The sequence below is a fragment of the Mizuhopecten yessoensis genome, unplaced genomic scaffold (genome assembly GCF_002113885.1).
Source record: "Mizuhopecten yessoensis strain PY_sf001 unplaced genomic scaffold, ASM211388v2 scaffold716311, whole genome shotgun sequence".
NCBI lineage: Eukaryota > Metazoa > Mollusca > Bivalvia > Pectinida > Pectinidae > Mizuhopecten > Mizuhopecten yessoensis.
In genome coordinates, this window is record NW_018480053.1 from 320,709 (window position 1) to 343,742 (window position 23,034).

The 23,034-nt window shown below is 34.6% G+C and overlaps 1 protein-coding gene across 1 annotated transcript; it reads right to left on the reverse strand.

The window, feature by feature from the left end:
• Positions 1-286: 286 nt before the first annotated feature.
• Positions 287-22,097, reverse strand: LOC110442921 (serine/threonine-protein kinase Nek4-like). Its single transcript, XM_021486814.1, has 19 exons — positions 21,994-22,097; positions 19,448-19,579; positions 18,716-18,793; positions 15,602-15,686; positions 14,682-14,732; positions 14,040-14,075; positions 13,005-13,063; positions 12,615-12,667; positions 11,836-11,963; positions 10,969-11,070; positions 10,350-10,429; positions 9,146-9,313; positions 8,341-8,444; positions 7,722-7,790; positions 7,182-7,336; positions 6,263-6,381; positions 5,558-5,644; positions 3,980-4,123; positions 287-3,587 (listed from the first exon to the last, which is right to left on the reverse strand). Exons 2-18 carry the CDS (start codon positions 19,528-19,530, stop codon positions 4,048-4,050), a joined length of 1,533 nt encoding a protein of 510 aa, XP_021342489.1. The 5' UTR covers positions 19,531-19,579; positions 21,994-22,097; the 3' UTR covers positions 287-3,587; positions 3,980-4,047.
• Between the last annotated feature and the right edge of the window lie 937 nt (positions 22,098-23,034).

A 23,034-nucleotide genomic window follows, 5' to 3' on the forward strand; every position in this document is an offset into this window, starting at 1 on the left:
AGGTTTAAATTAGTTACCGGTATATTTCGCCTGTAACCTTGCTTTGATAACAGACTATCAAATTTTGATTAAATAAATTATATAAACCTATTTTGAATACAATATCATTTTAACAATACATGACTAGACCATACTAAGCACAATGTGCTTTCAAAAATATTCTCTCCAAAAGAAATTGCCAGACACTTATACCTTACACTATAACATACAATTCTTTTCATGTTAAACCTTTTTTTGCATGACTTTTGAATAATTTATTTTTAAAGAATGTAAAAGGAAACACTGACTTTGTTAAATTGTTTTTATTCTCTGTTTAATATCACACATCTATTATCAACCTTAATACAGATTGTTTTCACACACAAATATTTATTATTGATTCTTAGTACATTTGCATACACAGGGAATAATTCATATGGCTGAATTATTGAGACTCTACTGTCAATTGTAAATATAATGAAACCAATATAAAATATAAAATGGATTAAATATGAGATTAATTCTCTGCTTTTGTTAGGACGGTTTTGATACTAGTGCAAGTATATCACATACATACATGTGCAGGGTATAAATATTGATACTTTTACACATGTGATAATAAAATTTAAGTAGCTATTGAACACAGTTTTATAAAAATAACCTTGATAAAACATCTACAATTATACAACATATATAGCTATTTTCGTGGATTTAAAATTTTGCGGATTTGTATTTGGAACTACTCTGTTGTTTCTAATTTGCAATTAACAGGTAGTCTTGAAAGGTTGTTTTACAGGCATTCTGATTTCATTACTCTTAGCAAATGTTTAAAAGAAGTTCTTGCATAATTAAAAAGAATTGACCTTGACCTTTCTGAAGGTGCAAAATATTTGTGAAATATTTCAATAAGCCAATTTTCATAAATTTGCAAAATAATATATCCTACGAAAAATTTGCAATTCTACCTTAGTTGAAGTACAAAAAACTGAATACCAAACAAACCTTTTCACTACAATCCTAACAATTTCAAGAGATTCCTTGTCGCTGCTGATAGCTTTTAAACAATCTTTTACTATCTGAACAATTGGAATAATAATGTTGGTTGTTTTTCTAGTATCAAAGAAATTGTGAACAATTCATTGATACAACCAGTGAAAAGCTATTCGAAACATGATAAAGACATTTATCACTGACATGGTGCTGAACATGGACTGGGTCATGATGATTAGGGCATGAAGCTAATACTGAAATTTTGCATATATCTCGTAAACTACACCATTTCTTTTGCATCTGTAAATGCCATTTGCAGGCTATTCTCTGTTTTTCTTTTAGGTAGATGTGCAAAAATGGTGGGCTATGTGTCTTTTTCCATGTTTGAACATGAGTTGCAGATGTATGCAAATAAAAAAATACACATATCCGATTTTGAAAAATGGCATTAACTTCATAATAAAAACCCTTGTAACATAACCAGTTCCGCATGGCAGCCAATTCCCATACTCGGGAAAATAATAACACGGTTACTTCAATCATATTCTTTTTCAAAGTTGTGAATACACTGATATATCTATATCTGAATGACAAAAATGATGAACCATGTACATTTGTATTGTATACATCTGAAAATAGCCATTATCCTCATAGCTAGTATAACCATGAACTGAAGCCAACAATCCAGTCGTGGTAGAGTTCAAGGTCATCAAACTATAGGCTGTTCCAAATTGTCAATCAAGGCCCCTTTCACATATCTGGTTTGTCTGTATTTAAATGTAACATTTTCGAGTATAAATCCTAGCCGACCTGCAAATGTTTATGCAGGCCATGCAAGGTTTGTCAAGCTTGATAGCAGCATCAAATTACTAGGTCCAACCTTATATCATAAACAAACCTCTCTGGTCCAACCAGTTCAATTGTTTGGATCGCAATAAACAAATGTGGCCAAACTGTATAACTAACGGTATTGGTATATTTATAAAATATATTGACTTTTTCAATATTCCTCAAGCTCAGAGTTTCACTCGACAACCTGACTAAAATAGGAAACTATTCCTAAATATATTGTACATTCAGGTCCTACGAAGTACACATCCCATATATATTATCAGATATTTGGGTTCATACAAGGAACAGTTCTCAATACATACACCGGGCAAGAGAATGCGTTTAACATATATTGGTAATTATTCATGCAACAGAAAAAAATATATAATTATCATATATTAGAACATCTATTGAAGGTAAAAATTTAACATAACCAATGGGAACCACTCTCATACTATAGAACACCTCTCCTTAGACTATAACAGTATATAACAGATGCAGTACATTGCTGTTACCATACCTCAACCATATAACAGCATGACTGATGGATTGTATTGATCAAATGACCGGACAATAAAACACTTTAGTTTACGCGGTCATATTTTTCTTATTTGGAATTTCTCAAGAAAATTATAAAAGAATCACCAGAACGGTGTTCCGAGTAACCGGAGAAAATGACACCAATATGATTAAACCTGAAAATCTTTTCTATGCTGTTATTTTTCACTTCGGTATAATAAAATATATTTTTTGTCCTTGATGCAGGGAAACAGTCATTTGTTTTACCTTAATTAATCATGTTTAACTCGGGCTTCACCCTCGTGAAACATGATTACTCTCAGAGATATTTTAGAGGAATGTTTGAATCTCATTTAAACAATTTATAAAATTACAATTTTAAAAGATATTATCCATTCATTTCAGTCCTTTTACTCCCATAACATTTGTATTGTATCTGAAAGTAAAAATGTTTCTCTTGGAAATACATGATTCCATATCGTTACATTAAATGTTTCAGACTCCTTATATGTTGATGTAGAAGTTATGGGAGAAAAGTAACTAGACAGTCTCATTCTTAAACTTAAGTATCTTTATATTCACAAATAAGGAATGTAATATGTATAAAAGGTATTCACATATACTGAACAAAACATGTATATGGCTTTGTCACATTTTCACAAATGCTGAACCTGACATTAGGTACTTTCATATTCTTACACACAGTAAACATAAAACAAGGTACTGTCACATTCTCACACATAAATGGGTACTGTCACATTCTCACACATACCGGGTACTGAACATTCTCACACATACCAGGTACTGAACATTCTCACACATACCGGGTACTGAACATTCTCACACATACCGGGTACTGTCACATTCTCACACATACCGGGTACTGAACATTCTCACACATACCGGGTACTGAACATTCTCACACATACCAGGAACTGAACATAATAAAGAGTTCATAACACAGTCTCGAAAATTCAGAAGATATGCATAAGAAGTACCTTGAGGGTGAAATTCTTGTATATACTGGATATGATATATACTTTGACATTCTTACATACCGAGGTAACACTCAACTTCATGAGCGAACACTCTAAATGTATTCAATGATATTTGACACAAAATGAATAAACTTGTAACTCGAAGAGTTGTACAGTGCAACAGCAATAAAATTCAAGGTTTCATATGCCACCTTGCTTAACGTCAACTTAATCCTTTTTTTAACAATCCCTGTGTGTCGCCACCCTCAGTATATTGCCAACCACTTTAAAATGCCAAACATTTTACTGGAAAATTGATAGCAATCTTATGAACATTAAACATATACATTAAACAGCTGAAATCAAAACTTGAAATAATATTTTTCTCGTTATGGTGTAATGGATAAACAATTTTGAATCACAAATTAGCAATTCAGAAATAACTGAATATATTGCTCATTGTTTCAATTGCCAGTATCTCACTTAATGCCAATACGTTTCAACACTCCTCGATTTTCTTAACAATACATTTTTATCTATCTCCCTAAATACATTGCCAAACGCCTTTATTATAAACGTGATAATTTGTCCAGACAATCTTTTGATTGTACATTACTGCTCTAGCTTACTACATTTAAAGTAATAACACAACGATAGCTGACACCTTCATTCTCTCTCATCAAATATCACAGATTTCTAGTTCACAGCATTGGGTCATCACACATTTCCATGGCAACATTAAATCCATCAATCACCCTTCATCAAGTTCACCAATATCAAGATGGCAGATTTCTGTGGAATCCCCAACAGTGTGTCTAAGTTCTCTCCTGGAAAATTATAAAAAAAAATGTACATGTCACATTAATTCACCTTTCAAAGAAGAGAAATTTCATCTCAATTTGTAAGTACAGTAATTTATAATACATACTCTGTCAGTTTAATACCTATATATAAGGTCATAGGTAAAAGCATATATCCAATCTTATATAAACTGGAACACAGAAGACATGAATGCAAATAAGTTTCATTGTTTGACAAACTTCTATAGATGTTAATGGTGACCTTGACCTCGGAATCCTGAAATAGGACATTATTTGAGGCATCTTCATACTACAACATTGTATCAAGTTTAATCAAATTCCAATAAGAAATGAGGTCATAAGAGTAATGTCAATTTGAAAACTTGGTTGACAAATTTCTGTAATTGTAAAAGTGACCTTTGCCTTTGACAATGGAACTACGAAATTAAACACATCCCAGGTATCCTTGTTCTTGACCTTTCAAAAGTTTGTTCAATATCCATTAATAAGAGAAGTTTCTAGAGTGATGACACTGAACTGGGATGGGGCAGGCTGGTAACATATTTACCATCAAACCTGCGAATCATTTACATATAAATTTACTTTGAAGCCATTTAGTTTGTTACATACATATTCATTCACTTTGAAATGCCTGAATGGTAAAAGTGGTGAAAATTGACATGAAGGCATTATATCAAGATTTACTAGTCGGTTATTGTCACCTAACCCTGATCCATTGTCTGGTTAGATGATACATCAATCTATGAAGTTTTGTTATTCCTTGGACACTTACTCACCTTTAACCTTGATGCTGTTTAAATTTAAAAAATTAAGCCTCATTAAGCTTTTTCTGCTTTTAATAGTTCATCTTCTGTACAAGCATCAGAATGACTTGACCTTTTACTATTTACAGTTATCTTAACCTTTGACCCCTTGCTATAACCTTAACCTTTAGGATATGTGTCGATGATAATATGCAACACGCTGTCTAGTGGTGCAGGGACAATACTTTTACTGTGAAATTACTTTTTTGAGATTGTGGGGAAACTTTGCACCTCTTACACATCGATTATCTTCCCCTCATGAAATTCAAAGTTTACAAAATTCAAATTAGGGGTACCATTAATGTTATAGAAAAAAATCTAAATTTTCCAGCTCTGAGGGAAAATTTAAGAGATGAGGGAATTCTTTCCCAGAGAAATTTATCCATCAACATGAAATAACTAGCTTTGATTGGTTTCTGTATTAATACATCAGTGTTTAATTAAAATATATGTAGCCAATCTTAAGTGACGGTTTAGATAGATATGGACCAAAGATGCAGTTATGGTTGACCTTTGACCCATACTTGCGACCTTGACCTTGAGTGACATTCTATCTACTGGTGCACTAATTTAGATGAAACAATATTTTTACACTAGATAATAAAAATTTCATCCTCAACATGAATAAATTCCTCACCTGAAGTCTGACTCTGTCAGTGTTCCGTTCTGGATCAATTTCCCCACATTGCTGATTTTGCGACCTCCAAGTGCATCCATACATTGTCTGTGAAAAACGAAAAACTGAGTGAGACAATATATGAATATCTGTACTATTTAAAAAAATACACAATGAAATGTATTGAAATAATACACTGTTTTGAAATATGAGTTGTATATGTACCATTTCCAGTGTACTACCTGCAACCGGGGATAGCCCACAGCAAATATAGTGATTCTTTTTACCAAATATCCTGCTTCAGCAGATTGTTCAATGAAAATATGGTGAAACGATTCATACAATTAAGTGGAAGTTATATACATTTTATGTACCTATGTGTTGGTTGCTATGGTAAATACGCAATACACTTGTGAATTGTAAAAGTCTGAAATTTTACATACACTGAAATACATTGAGAATTGTCATAGGTACATACAATAAAATCTACGAACTACTTCAAAATAAAACAAAACCTTCTGAAAATTGTTTGAAAACAAATCTACATTATAACCATATATTGCCTTTGAAACATATCCATGTTTGATAAACGTTCAGAAAATATTTCATTTTGTGAAAAATGCAATTTATGTATCATATAAACACATATTACTTTCAATTTAAGAAATTGAATTGATATGTACAACCATACTTATGTCAGGATTAAATGAGAAACATCATACACACATTTTAAAAAATTTGGTATGTGTCAGCTGATGATCCAGCATCTTGTCGTCCGAGAAGAATTCATCGTCAGGGGCAACTTCCTGTGCTACTTTGGCCTGTGTCACAATCTGGTCCAAATCCTACAGAATGCAAATAATAAAATACTGAATGTTTTCTTTGTTTGGTTTTATGAATTGTCAATATTTTTTAACTCAAAGTATCTTTAAAATTATATGAAAAGAATTAATATAAACTTGGTTGTTATACAATCCAAAAGATTTCAAAATTTTCCAGTATATCAATACAATTTGTTAAAGTTAAATGAAAGATATGAATTCATACATATATTGCCATGTATAGTATATTCTTAGTTTATGTCAAAAGTAACAGGACCTCTCACAAACAGGACAAAATATAAAAAATAAAAACTGGTAATTTTAGAAAAAAATAGAAAATGTCTGTAAGACATGAATTCCCCCATCACCATGTGAATCAGTGTTTGATGTTTGACGGGACGGGACAAGGGCAACACTATATGCCCCCCCATTTTATGGTGGGGGCATTTAAAAAGAACATTTAAACCATTTCATCTGTATACAAGTTAGTTTGGTTTGATGGCAGAGATAGTAGGCACTATTTTTTATTTGTAATCCACAGGATACATGTATCCACAAGGGTATTCGGACTCATTGAGACACATGTATTTTTTAAATGTAGAGATTGGAGAAAAATATATAATCAGGTAAGTATTCTTAATCACATTATTTATCTGTTAACAAGTTCAAAGGTCTAGTTGTGCTAGGTAAATCACTAGTCCTTGTTTAAATCCTTGTCAAAGTCTATGATTTAAGAGATGTGTTAAGTATTGACACCTGACTCTGAGAACTAATATCTGACAAAACAAAGGAAGGGAGACAATCCTGTGGCAGTATGGTATTACATCACTTGAGTCGTAGTCCTCAAAGTCATCGGCATACTGGTCCTCTGGCCCATCCTCAGCCACCTTGGAGTAGTCTAAAACACACCCAGCATACTGTCCCTCTGACTTGTCTTCGGACGCCATGGAAATATCTTCTGGAATGTCCTCTGGAATATCTGAAGTCCATCAAATACTTTAATAGGATTCATCAGTGTGGAAATATGTATGTATCAAAAATGTACTTAATACACAAACGATGTATATATCACATGCATTGTAACATTTCAAGACTGACTAGTACATTTACCAGGCTCAACATCTGTCAGAAAATGGAATTAATTTGGAATACCTCTGCAAGAAAGGACTTAAATTTTTCCTAATTACATATTTTAACTTGATTGCACCCTTCACATTGTGGTATACCAACAATATAATTACAAACCTTGAGATATATCTAGATTTCATAGAGAATCATTACACTAGAACATCTTCATGTAATGCATTGTCAAGTTTGCATCTGTCCAGTTATCAGGCATTTGCATTAATTCTTTGATATGTTACCTTCTTCTAAGTCGGAGTGTGAAGAGTCATCAAAATCATCAGAATAGTCAGAGAGAACTTCTGTACCATCTGAAACCAGCAAATTTAGGAAAAGTCAATAAGAATTAACCAAAACTTGGCAAAAAATGTATATTACATTTTTACCAGTGCAATATCAAAAAATATCAATTAGATAAAAAAAAATTAAATCTTCATTGCAGATATCAATCAAAGCTGTATTTTCTGTTTACTCCATTTCAACTTCAGATAAAGCGTTGGTAGAACAGGTGGTTGTTTTTGTACATCTTTGGTGCATAAACTATGTTATCAAAATAGCTACATATTAAATTGGAATTATTTTAGGAAGAAAATCCTATCAAATGATAGAAGAAACAATGGAACAGCATCGAGTAGCTCTTTCAGAATCGCACACAGCCTTGATGTCAAGCATGACATCATTAAAATATAGTGCAATTCTACAATTTGTTGATGCAGTAATATTTGATCATCAGATTTTCATTGTTGCACTATCAAATAAAATGTTTTGATGGTCTCTTCTTTGATCTTTTAAACACATATATATTTCATGTAACCTTAACTCTGAAAGCAATCACAAGTAGAAGGTGTAAATATATGTTACCGTTACAGCTCACTCCACTGTCTTGCTGTTTTGGTGATCTTCCTTCTGGTTTTCTAGGTGATTTGCCTACATGCTTGTTCTTTACTCCAAGAGTGGCATTTTCACTGAAACACATTTATTACAAAAAACTATATTACTACTTCCGTGTAGATGTGTAAAATAACATGTGAATATAAGAAGTAGTCAAGATAACCTTTTCCGATTTTGTACTAAGCATCACTTCCAGGCAACTGTTAACACTCCAGAACTATTTTATAACAGACAACCTTCATGTAAAATTCTTAATATTTTATTGATTCTTTTTAATTGAATACTCTTTTTTAACACTTGTACTTGATTATCATTCATTTTTATGTTAGGTTCATGAATTTATTCAGTAAATTTTTGCCCAGACAGATGTCATTTACAAAATACTTTGTAATTATTTTTTTAATTAAGGATGCAGTACCCCAGATCTGTCCCCAGTACAAAAATAAACTAGATATGCAAGTCACAGGCTGACTTAATACCCCATACCCCTCTGAAAAAAACAGTTAAATTCATTTTCGTTAGAGGACAATTAAGGGTTTAGACAAAATTTACAAATTGGAATCAGTTGGTATTGAAAGTTTTTAAAATCTTGTCCATACCCCTTCCTTCTCCCTTAACAACTCCTTTATAAATGCACCACCCTCAATATATTGCCAAATCCTTTTATAATGAATAATGATGGCAGTATAAAAAGGTTTAATCCTGCTATGCATCAACATGAACTGACCCCTTGTGAGGTTTATATACTCGCAGGTCATGACATTAACCTACAGACCTGCTTTGAGGTGAGTTTTTAGAGCTGCTGGTATCTAAGGTAAATGGGTTTGGAGATGATCGATTGGTGGCATCGCGAACCCCTTTCTGTAATCGTAACAACTCCTTCGTCTCAATGAATGCTGCTAGGTGTCTCTGTACGTATGGCATGTTAACAATGACACTTGCACTAAAATAAATAAAAAAACAGACTCTGTTACAGAACTAAAAATGTAAATGTATATTAAGAAATGGAACAAGACTCAGATGCTACATTCACCTAAGATTTACATAGCTCAATCTGCGGCAAGGATAAACAGAAGCAGTAAAAAAAGAAGAAGAAATATTGATGCCATAGTACATAGCCAATAATTTGCAAATACAGAGCAATTAAAAACAAGGGAAAGTATTGAAAGGCAATCCATAGTCCCCCACCGGTAATGATTTCTGTATTTAACAAACAGTACACTTATGTCAGAAAGCATAGGTGACAGTGAGGTCATAGTGACCTACTTCTTGCACTCCGTCCTCCCAAGATGTCCTTGTACACCAAATCTGGTTACTCCAGGTGAAATATTATATAGAAGATATGCCCCGGACAAACATTTTCAAAAGTGAAAAGGTCAAAGGTCAAGTCATAGGTCACAGTGACCTAATTCTTGCATTCTGCACTCCGCCATCCCAAGATGTCCTTGTACACCAAATCTGCTTACTACAGGTGAAATAGTATATAGAAGATATGCCCCGGACAAACATTTTCAAAAGTGAAAAGGTCAAAGATCAAGGCATAGGTCACAGTGAGGTCATAGTGACCTTCTTTTTGCACTCTGCACTCCACCATCCTAAGATGCACTTGTACACCAAATCTGGTTACTCCAGGTGAAATAGTTTAGGATATATCCCGGACAAAAGTTCTCAGAGGGATGGACGGAAGGCAAACCTATAGTCCCACCCGGAACCGGTGGGGGACTAATAACAAGGATGCACAATTTCATAGAGAACTAGCATGCAGGCAAATTGTGAATAATTCTACAAGTCCACAGAAAATATTGAAAATTCACTGGCCCTGACATAAAATCAACTACAGCCCTGGCTGTGGGGTTGGTGGTAGTGTATACCCTTGAACAAGCATAAAGCATAAATGTGTATGGTGTTTCATTCTTCAGTTAGGTAAGGTGTCATAATCACTTGTGGTCTATTATTATTAAATCCAGTGTACATTTTACCTTGGCCTATCATCTGGAGTTTTCATCAGCAAAGCTGTCACCAAACCATGAAGATCATCTGAATATTGATTAGGAACTCTCTACAAAATTCAAACAAATATATCTCTTTTTATGGAGAGACATCGTCTTTGATACTTTTACAAAAGAAAAGTACATTTAAGGTACAAATTAATTCTCCGAAAAATATTTTCAGACAAAGTATGCATGTCGCCTCATCAAGCAGTTTCAAGTTTACCTTGGCTAAGATTGAAATGGGTAATGCTTACTAACTTATCCTACACCTTTATCAAAATTAGTAATACATGTAGATACAGTATACCGAAATTGAATGACACTGCCTCATAGAGTTGATTTGTTAAAAACCATTTACAAAACAAGTTTTGTCAGCTTATACTGTATGAATCTGCCGTCATTATAGAGCAGGTCACTCAAACACCTTTCACTTCTGATAAGGGGATCAAACCCCAGACATCTTGCTGATGGGCAAGTGTTCTATACACTGCACTGACCTCTGGGCTCATTGCAGGATATTTATGGTAATCGACAAAGCAGTATTTATATCGGACAGATTTAATGGCAGAAAGCATTAGAATGACCAATATATGGAAATCAAGTTTACCTCATACTCTGCTTTGATGATTTTCATAAAGAGGCTGATCAGATTCTGTGCATCAAATGGAGGTTTCAGTGCACACATCTCATACAGAACACATCCCAAGGCCTTCAATTAAACATATATATGGTCAAATAATTATAATTTCTCATCACTAAAACTTGCTGTTCTGTGAATAAGTCATAAATTAGATAGCTGTCACTCAATCACAACTGCGAGATCATCTACCTATATTAAGCACAGAGCAATGGTGGTCGAGTGGTTAAGGCGTCTGACCGTCTATGATCACTTAACCCTCCACTACTGGGCCACAGGTTGCCAGGTACTGGCCTCCACCACCGAAACCTGGCTCATCCTTAAATGACCATAGCTGTTAATGGGACGTAAAGCACAAACAAAAAAACAAACACAATATTACAGCACATACTACAGTCAATTTAAATCAAAGTGACTTATAGATGTTTAGGGTCAGGAGGTGCTAAAACAATTGGTGACACATGGTAGAACATTGTATGTATTTTAAATGTGTTGTACAGAGAAGTTGTACAGAATTTCCCTCTACTCCAGCAATGCTTTCCAAAGGGAAAATTGATGTAATTGATCCCTATCCCAGTGCAGGCCAAACACTAACTTACCCACACATCTGACTTTGAACTATAGGGAACTTACCCACACATCTGACTTTGAACTATAGGGAACTTACCCACACATCTGACTTTGAACTATAGGGAACTTACCCACACATCTGACTTTGAACTATAGGGAACTTACCCACACATCTGACTTTGAACTATAGGGAACTTACCCACACATCTGACTTTGAACTATAGGGAACTTACCCACACATCTGACTTTGAACTATAGGGAACTTACCCACACATCTGACTTTGAACTATAGGGGATGTCCTGACACAACTCTGGGCTGAGATAAGTTGGAGTGCCCACCACTGTCTTGGCCAGGTCTATGGTGTGATCCAGCACTTTAGATATCCCAAAGTCACCTGCACAGAATCAGAAAAGCACTGCATAAAATACCAGCATGTTAGACCAAAACAATTATACACCAGACAAAAAAAAGACACCAGAAAAATTAGACCAAACATTTGAAACTCTACATAACTAACATTTTAGTGCCTAAATTTTCAAAAGATATCTTGTTTTCTCTACTTTTTTTAAACTTAATGTCAATAAATCCTCTAAAAAGGCATGCAATTATTAATATCGGTAATAGGAAAAAATATGAATAAGAGGCCAAATGGGCCTATATTGCTCATTTGTTATTCATCTCACATCTGTGAACTTCAAAGAGATCACAGGTTTATGTAAACAGGCTCAGTATATTCATAGTTACTCTATACACTATGAGTCTGTGTTGTAAGATTTTATTACCTGGTACTCTAGATCTACACCTACATGTTTGTTGGATGACTTTATCTGACGACTGACATCCAAAGTTAGGTAAAGGTCATTCATTTAGATCCAACACTTTAAACATAACACTTTTCAACTTATAGGCCAAGTATCATGAGTCATGACCCTTTCATATTTTGAAGACTGAAAAAGAGGTTGATAGACAGACACAAAGACAGACGGACAGACAGTTTGTTCCAGTTTCCTACTCTTAATACATTGAAAGGATATTAAGAACTTACCAATTTTAACAACATTTCTCTTTGTGAGAAATACATTTTCGGTTTTCAGATCCCTACAAAATAAGGGAAATAAAGTGAATTATGAGCAAACATAAGTTGATACAAACTTCTTGAGCAGTAACAACACAGTAATTATCCTGTGGAAACCAAAGTGTGAATAGACAGACGATTACTACCCATGACATAATTTGTTGAATCATAATTTTTCATGGGTGTATAAAAATACAAAACTTCCATGATTTCAATTCAATAATGCGTAAGATTTTTTTTTTTTTTTTTTTTACAAAAGTACACATGTACCTGTACATCAGACATGCCACTGTGGAGTTATCGGGCAACTACAGTTAGAGAGAGTTTAGCATATGTGCCTGGAAGTTTAAGCTTACATACCTGTGAAGGATTTTATTTGAGTGTATGTACTGCACTGCCATAATCAGCTGGACAAACCACTGTAACATAATGTAGATAGTTATCAATGATTCTAATCATCCTGTTACGGGGTGCAGCCTTATCCAGTAGATAGTTATCAATGATTCTAATCATCCTGTTATGGGGTGCAGCCTTATCACTCGGAGTAGAGGTACAAGGTGAATGCAATTAACAGAATTATTTAAGATTAAGAAACCGAGTTACTAACTATACATTTGATGTACACCTATATCAAGTGATGTACAGCATATTATCAACATTAGTTTTCCCTATTCCTCAATTGCCCTGCCTACCATGTGGTATCCAAGCAAGGGGTAACGGTACCAAAAAATAGAATCAGCATTGCCTCTATCTCTGGAACTATTACCAACAAATAGTTTAACTCAATGACATGATGCTATCTTACATTATCATACCTGGAACTTCGAGAAGTATCCCCCTTGATTTTACTTTATATTTTATTTTTAAATTATATGTCAAGTCACTTGCATTTGACTTCTATGACCTGCACAGACTCTGCATTTGCACTGCTTACCTCAACATTGAAAACGATTAAAAATCAGCTTTTTAAATATGAAATAATGGAGTACTCCTTTGACAATGCAAATTAGTATATGAAAAGGAGAATTATAAAGAATACCAAAAATTTTACATGAAATATCCTGCAATTGGAAGGCTTGACCCATTTGACCATCAATGACATTGATTTCATTGCTGAGAACTTGGATGGTATGAATTTTGCAAACAGTTTATCAATCAAGACCAATGAACACATAATTAGTACCTGGTATATATCTTATAAATTTTGGTTGGAACTCTTTAACAAAGGAAATACATTCACAGCAATGTAGAGCTGACATAGAAAAGCGAAGTTGAAATTGGAAAAATATTTCAAAACAGATTTAATGTGTATCACTGAACCAATTAATTGAAAAAACAGTCTAATCTCTTTGAAGGAATCTGCAATCTTTTTACCTCTATTTAACATATACTTACACACATTATGGCAGCTTCATCAAAGTATTTGTCTTTCTGAAATTGAAAATGAAAGATGATTTTCAAATAATTTTGAAAAATATATCACAGTAAGATTTTCCAAAATATAATATTATGGATTCTATATGAGATTTTTAAGTTAAGCTTTCATGAATGTGATTGGATGTAAATAAACAACTGCTCTTTGACTGCAAGGTGTGAGAATGCCACTCAAAAATCTGAAAAAAAATCTGTGTTCAATGTGATTTTAATTGTGTGAAAGCAACAATAATTCAATTGTCAAATTAAAAATAAAATTTCTAATCTTTACTGAAGAATATTCAGAAAACAGAAGGAAAATCCAGACTGCCATAATTTTATCATTTTATAATATCCCAGGAAATTATTAACAAATTTTATGAAAAAAAAAATAAAAAAAAATAAAGTAGATGTAATACCTGATCTTTGATAAATACAAGAACACACAACATCAAAAACATTTACATAAGGAAATTGGTACATCAATGTCCCCTTTTCCCTTCACAAGTTCTTGACATGTTTTAAGCTTGTCATATTGCCAACCATGTAACAAATGATTTAACCGAAGAAAAGGTGAAAGTATAATGAAGTTTGACAGAACATGTACTGCATCTCATTACTCACATTTGCATTATCTCGAATCTTGTCATCCATTGTGCCTCCATCACAGAAGGCCTGTCATAAATAAAAAAATAAGTGACTTAATGAGAGCATTTAATATTGTTAGGACATATGAACCCTTACAAGTATTTAATGGTAGTGGATGTTGCACCTTTGCCAGCTTGGGGGGAAGGTTACCTCATTGCAAGTTATGTATGATGAGGAATAAAATTCATGTATCATAGCAGCTTCATAAAGAATGCAGTGTAACATCACAATTATCATATGGACTCAGACAATCTATAACTCAGGGTTCCCTGTGCTGAGCTCCCTTCATCTCTGTAAATGACTCTCAGATTGTATCATTTGAGCTCAAATTCAGTCATTTATATGATGACAAGATAAAAAAATATGACCAAAATGCTGTAAAAGGATGGTTTTGATCCGATAACTTATAAACAGTCAGATAATCTCTGTGAAAGACTTCCGGGGGCTGTGCACCAAGCACAATACAATGTGCATACAACTCCCAAAAGTATTTGAGGAAGGAGCTTGTTATCTGTCACCAACAGGAAAATCAAATGTTTCATTACAATTAAATTGCGAAGATATCTCAAAGAATTTCATTTAATATCTTATCTGCCATTGTGATTTTAGATTTTACAAACACCATTCCATGTTTTGAAAACAAAAAGAAACCAGGGGAAGTATGTGTGACCGATGGTTCCCGTATAGTTTGGCACAAACAATCCGACAAAATAAGTTGATGAATATAGTCATTTTTATAAAAAACTGATCAAACATAGTTGTATTTAATATTGAATATCTATGGTGTGAGGCTTTTACATAATGTACTTCGTGATAAATATTGCTGTGATTTAAAAACAAAATTTAATCTAATTCCGTGGTCAGAGAAATGGATGCCAGGATAAATGCTTGCTTACCTGGATAATATAGAGAAACTCATCACCCTCGTAGAATGAGTCATAGTAAGCTACTATATGGGGGTGCTTCAGTTGAGACAGAATACTGCAACAGAAAATATAATGAATTACAGGATTATCTAGTGAGAAATTTTAGTAGTCATGGATGGAACAGACCTCAAGACCAATACTGGAAGCATATCTGTATGAGACATTTCATGCCCTGCAAATACATATCTCGTTATGGGGTGGGGACCTCAAAATTTATGTTATATATATAATACAAAATTTGATATAGGGCCCTGTCTAGCTAAAGTGCTTTCTAGTACATAGATATACAATTTATACAATCAATACAATTAGCATATACATTAATCAAAACAAGTTTGAGGAATTTGCAGGAGCTGCCTTATCAAGTGCTTACTACTAGTCATTTGCTACCTGGCTAATATCTCCCTAATATCTGCATGTGTGCTGGATATGTATTGTGTTCTGTTTGTAGTGAGACCGTGCTTCCAACAGTATCTGCTACAGCACAGATACCGCATCATCCACCCCAGACCAATTTATACCCCACCTGGGTTGTTGGAGTTGTGTGGGCACGAGATAAAAACACTTTCTCTGAACATTCCATGCGTACAGCGACTTTGGGGATCGAACACCAGCTGCCTGCGTGAAAGGCCGGAGTGTTAACCACCCGATGTATCCGCCCATATGTTGTGATTGAACAGCATTTTTCAATGTTAATTCATATTGATTACATACATATTCCTGAATGCTGTTTTACCATGTCAATTTATAGTCCAGAGTGATAAAATTATATAGATTTTCCCTGATTTATGTTGTTTTGAAGTACATGTATTTGCATTGTCAGTGCAAAGGATATTCAAGAACAGTTTAACATTATTTCATTGTTTGCTTCTTATGCAACACAGAAGTGTCAAAATGACACCGCTTACAATTCCTCCTCCTAGTGTTTATACAGGGACTGAAATGTATATGTATACCAGTACAAGTTTGAGTCACAACGCATGCCTCCAATGACATTTTATTTACATTGAATTATGTTTAGGGTTTCTGTTCATCATTTTTTTCGACAAAATGTTCAACACCAGGCAATCTGTTCATGTTTTGTAAAGAAATTGGAGTCTGACCAGGGTTAGACCTCCAATCATTATACATGTACTGTCTGACTAACTCAGCAATTGCGCTAAAGTTATTTCAACAAGAGGACCAGAGGGCCTGTATGTATCGCTCACTTGGATAAAAAAGCAACCATGGGAAATTATTCTTTCTACAAAAAATCCCTCCAATGGTCTAGAGGAAGAAGGATTTTAAAGAATTAAACCTCTATTTCCCCTATTTGGCCCCGCTCCTCTGCCCCCAGGGGGTCCACACCCATCGTTTATACCAAATTGAGTCCCCTTTGCCCAAGGATGTTCCAGGCCAAATTTGGATGAAATCCCTCTAATGGTACAGAGGAAGAAGGATTTTGAAGACTTAAACATCAAATTCACATTTTGGGCCCCACCCCTCTGCACCCAATGAGGCAACACCCTCGGTTTATTCAAAACTTAGTCCCCTTTGACAAAGGGATACTCCAGGCCAAATTTGGATAAAATCGCTCCAATAGTACAGAAAGTGTAGATTGAAGGATTTTAGAGATTTAAACATCAAATTCCCCTTTTGAGCCCCGCGACTTAGCACCCAAAGGGGCCACACACCCACCGTTTATACAAGATTGAGTCTTTTTTGCCTAAGGATGCTCCAGATGAAATGAGAATAAAATCCCCTTATCTCTAAGGTAGAAGCAGGATTTTAAAGGTTTTACTTCTATTTCCCCAATTAGGCCCCGCTCCGCTGCCCCCATGGAAAACCCACTGTTTATACAAAATTTGGTCCCCTTGTCCCAAGGATATGCTCCAGACCAAATTTGGATGAAATCCCTTAATCCCTGTGGAAGAAGAAGGATTTTAAAGGTTTGCTTCTATTTACCCTATTGGGCCCCACCCCTCTAGGGGCTCCAGGGGGGGCAACACCCAACATTTATACAAAATTGAGTCCCCTTGGCCCAAGGATGCGAGATACCAAATTGGGATAAAATCTATTAATTGCTATGGTAGAAGAAGGATTTCCAAGGTTTTACCTCTATTTCCCCTATTGGGCCAAGCCCCCTGCCCCAAGGGGTTCCAAACCCACCGTTTATACAAACTTGAATACCTTGGCCCAAGGATGCTTCAGACCAAATTGGGATGAAATCCTTTATTCCCTGTGGTAGAAGAAGGATTATAAAGATTTACCTCTTTTTCCCCTATTGGGCCCAACCTCTTTGCCCCCAGGGGGCCATTCCCACTGTTTATACAAAATTGAGTGCCCTTGGCCCAAGGATGCTCCAGACTAAATTAGAATAAAATCCCTTTATCCCTACAGTAGAAGAAGGGTTTTAAAGGTTATACCTCTATTTCCACTATTTGGACACACCCCTTTGCTCCCACACCCCTTTGCCCCCAGGGGGTCACTCCCACTGTTTATTCAAAATTGAGTGCCCTTGACCTAAGGATGCTCCAGACTAAATTTAGACAAAATTTACTGGGTCGTTCAGGACTAGTAGTGTTTCAAATGAAAAGTTGAAGGATGAACGACAGACAGTAAGGTATGGCATAAGCTCACCATGGTCCTTCAGACCAGGAGAGCTAAAAATAAAACTAAGGGGAGGTTGCTACATTTGTTGGAATATTCTCTAGCGTTTGCCTGCAGTGGGACAGAGATCTTTAAACTAGCAATATGAAATAGTGAGTTAAATGTTAAAACAGCTTCACTTGTTTAGATCTGGATATTTGATGGTCAAACAAGTTTATAACAAATACACTTATAATAAACTAGATCATTCCTATAAGATAACAAGATGATACCAAAGAGAAGTAAATGTAACATGAACTCAAAATTGATGACAGAGAATAGGAAAATCCTTGTAAATGTACAAAGAACAGGATCATCTTTTGCTTTATTGATCGAGGATATATACTGGTCATGTAAACCTTGGTCATTTACTTTACTTATGTGTCAAATGTATATTTCCTTCGATAAGTCATTAATTGTATTAGACCACTGTTAATAAATACTTTCTATACTTACCTAGCTTCTTTTTGAACTGATTCTTTTGTCCTGGTCTTTTTCCTTTCATCAAGCTCAATTTTTTTCAGAGCGTATAACCTGTCAAAAAAATAATCCAAATAAATAAGATATTATCAAGTATAATTCAGTTTATATTATATCTATTTCTCTTTTACTGCTCTAGTAAAATACCAGGTAATACAAACATCGACTAGTCAAGAGTCCTTTGTTAAAACTTTCAGCAGTTTTGCATGGAAAGATGCAAAGCTGGATTTCACTTCAAACCAGGATATGTGATATAAGTGTCAGGGGCGAGTACTTGGCAAGCCTGAACCTGTATACATTACTTAACTGATAACATGTATGGTAATCCATGTACTACTGCAGTAATAAACTTGGTCAAAAAATTGATCTGTGTAAGTTTGGTAATTTAGAGAAATTTTGAGAATGATAGTACCGTGCATACTTAATAGCTAAACGCATTATGTATAAATATAGAGTTACCACCCCTGCACAGCTCATTTTCTGGCCACAATGTTTTTCGCAGAAATTTTCATCAGGCCCAAAATTTGTGGTTTCCTGACAAAACAGCATTTTGTGGGAACATGAATTTGTTGTTTACAAGTACCCACTCATACAGAGAACTGCTTTATATCAAACTTGTAATTACTTTGTGGACCCATGAATTCGTTGATAAAGACTACCAACAAAACCAATGAATTCTACAAATGATCATACATAACTAATACTGACCTCTTATTGTCCTTGTGTCTGACAAGGTACACTGACCCACAGCCTCCGGACCCCAGCCTGTGGACTATGTCATAGTACTCCATGATGATACAATACCCTTCCAATACTCACACAACTGACTAAAGTTTCAACCTGTAATGTACGTAGACTACAGTATACAAATTTAAAATCACAGACACTGGAGTTCTTAGTCTTTTCCGTCATAGCACCTATAATGCAATTATATGGTAATTTACATTTAAGGTATGTTACATAATTTTGTTCACTTTATCTTTAGCCGATCTGTTAAAACATTCTGTCAGACTATTCCTGGTGCGTGTCACCTTGTTGAACCAAGTGCATATACGAAACAGCAAGTGTTTTTCCAAGAGAGTGTATGGAAGTCCATTGTGCTTTGTTTTGATGGATATGACAATACAAGAACTTTTGAAAAATGACATTTTTTAAAATATCACAATAATGTGACACTTTCAGCTGTAGAATTTTATTGTGGAGTTGACTTGAGATCGTTTTTATCTTGTTGGGGATGATGGTCCTTTACAAGTAGAGAAAACACACAAAGTCACACTGGCAATTATTTTTTTAAGCCAACAAATATATGACCTTAAGTCCAGTTTTCTTTAAGCTTCTATCGATAGCCTTTCAATTGGTATCAGGTTTGTTTGACTATCTGTATATGTTAGGTATCTTGGAATTATTCAGAGATGAGTATCTTAATCAGTTCTGTCAATTACACCGTTACATATACAAATCATATGACAATATTATATTCACTGCAAGTTTATCTTCAAGCATTACCAGAAGAAATAGCGTTCAGAAATAACGCCCTGCTCTGTGGTATATCTGACAAACTAACTAGTCGTCTGCAGAGGGTTCAGAACACTGCAGCACGGCTAGTTACTCGTACTCGAAAGAGAGAGCACATCACACCTGCGCTTTATTCGTTGCACTGGTTACCTGTACGATACAGGTCGCAGTACAAAATTCTGGTATACACATACAAGGCACTGAATGGAACAGCTCCTCAGTACCTACAGGAACTTGTTACCCTGTATCAGCCGTCAAGATCACTGCGGTCGGAGTCAGAATCTTTGTTGTGTGTCCCAAAATCTCGTACTGTGACCTACGGAAACAGATGCTTTGGGAGGGTTTCGGCTACGTTGTGGAATAGCTTACCATCTGCTATTAGGAAGTCGAATACCCTGGCCAAGTTCAAGAGGGACATAAAAACTCACCTCTTCACGTCTGCATTTTAGAATCTTTGCAAAGACGTCATGTAAATACCACCCTTTTATTTGTTCAATTATGTGCACATTGCTTGTTAAATGTATGAAAGTGATTGCAAGCCTTTGTTGTTTGTTTTCACAATTATAACCATTATTATTATCCATATGTTGTAAAGCGCCTTAGAGTAATTTTACAAATTATATAGGGCGCTATATAAATACTGTATATTATTATTATTATTATTATTATAGAAACTATGAACACACCTCGCATTACATGAGACAACCCTAAGAAGCAAACATACATCTTGGTGACATAAGGCTATTCCAGGAATCACAGATACTTCAATATCCAAAAACATCAGAGAATATTTGTATGTTGGTAAATAATAACTAAAAATTTATAATGCAAATATAAGGATTGAATCTGCATTTTTCAATGTGTATGCCCCAATTGAATTGGAATATGCTGTTCCATCCTTACACATATATGTATAGCATTAACAGATGGGACTCTATGTAACATATAACGTCACAGTACCCAAATCGGGATACTTTTTAGTGAAATATTGATATATTTCATACCATAGTACCGATCCCAATAATTTTAGTTCACTTTTCCTAAATAGATATCATTATCTTTTCATTTTGATAACAAGTTGATATTTCTGGCGCGTGGTTCTATAAAGAGAACCGGAAATATAGTCATGGTTACGTGATCGCGAAACAGGTGTAGCTGTACCCGAATCGGTTGTGAAATAGTAGGATTGTGAAAAATCACATACAAAAATTGAAAAACAATCAATAACTAAAACTGTGATTGTAACCATATTAAAGAGGCAGTAAATAAAGTTCCTATAATGTTTTATTGGTATATCAGCATCTTTAAATCAATATTTTCAATTAAAAAATACTTCTTTGCACAGCATGCAAATTTCTTTTTCCTTCAAGTGTCCCGATTTGGGTACTGTGACGTTAGGACTACTAAGTTACGTATACGTCTGTGTCAGAAATAATCATCTCTATAAATAAATCAAAATAAGTAATAGTAGGGCCTACAATTTTTTTTACAGATCACAACTGTGAAAGTAAAGTTACGTTTGTGCGAAACTCCGTTAAAATGATTCAATCTCACAACACAAAATAACATTTGATAAAGCCAAGTCTTGTTAATTTTGGAATGTGTTAAAACGTCTCGAGTTACTTCCCATGCTTTCGTCATTAACATGAACATAGTTAACATCGATATATTGTATCCTCCGATATTACCATATTGGCAATCGCATCGTATAAAACATACGTTCATATACTCCTTCTTACTTGAATATATTTCGATGAACCAGTCGGATTCCGGTATATTCGCGTCTACTTTATTTGAGGAGTGATGAGCACGAATCTCCGGACGCCATATTTTGTAAACAATGTTCGAGCTGCGCATGTAAATGGTGGTTTGATTCGACGGGGCGATTTATTTCATCCAATCAAAATTCGCGTTACATATGGAGTACTTTCGCTTTGTACTTTCATTTTGTCCAAAAGTCCATGGACCTGTTAGCTGTTTCAGTGTTTCAGTGTTTGTTTTGTAAAATTATGTGTACCCATCGGTTTGTCTGTTCTTCAAATGCATTATTTCAGGGGTACTTAACCCCTGAAATAATGCATTTGAAAAACAGTGTTGGAGGTTTACATGACGAGATACATTTGACAGGGTCACCGTCGGCAAAATCATATCCGATGCGATAGAAAAAGGCCGACCAGCGGCCTCTTATGTTATAGGAGAAGGGTTAAGACCTGACGGACATACAATACAATACAATAAACATTTAACATTACCTATTAAAAGCTATTATTCCGACAAACATAAGTAAAAACATCAATTCAAGAAATTACACATAAAAAATTATGAAACAGAAAGTGTTAAAACATAAGTCTCCATGCAAAGTTATAAGCTAATTAATATACATGCATACATATAGCAAGACAGTAATTTTTACCATAAAATACATATTAGCATAAAACATTGAAGCACATACACATATGAGCTACAATTTTCAACTATCAGCACTATATATAAAACACATTTACAACATGTAAAACAAACGGAACATAGTAATAAAATAAATAAAATAAATAAAATGAACAAAATAATAATAATAATAAGAGCAAACATTCGCACAAATCCGAAGAAGCAGCATAAAACACACACAACTAAACCCAAAGCAAAGCGGACTAGCCACATGTACAATTACTACACACTGCGGCAGACACTACAAGAGCAAATGGGTCCATCCCAGGTCTGGACCAGTCTCCTAAGTTCATTGTACCTGTCTACTTTTCTGAGTTGATTGGGGATACTGTTCC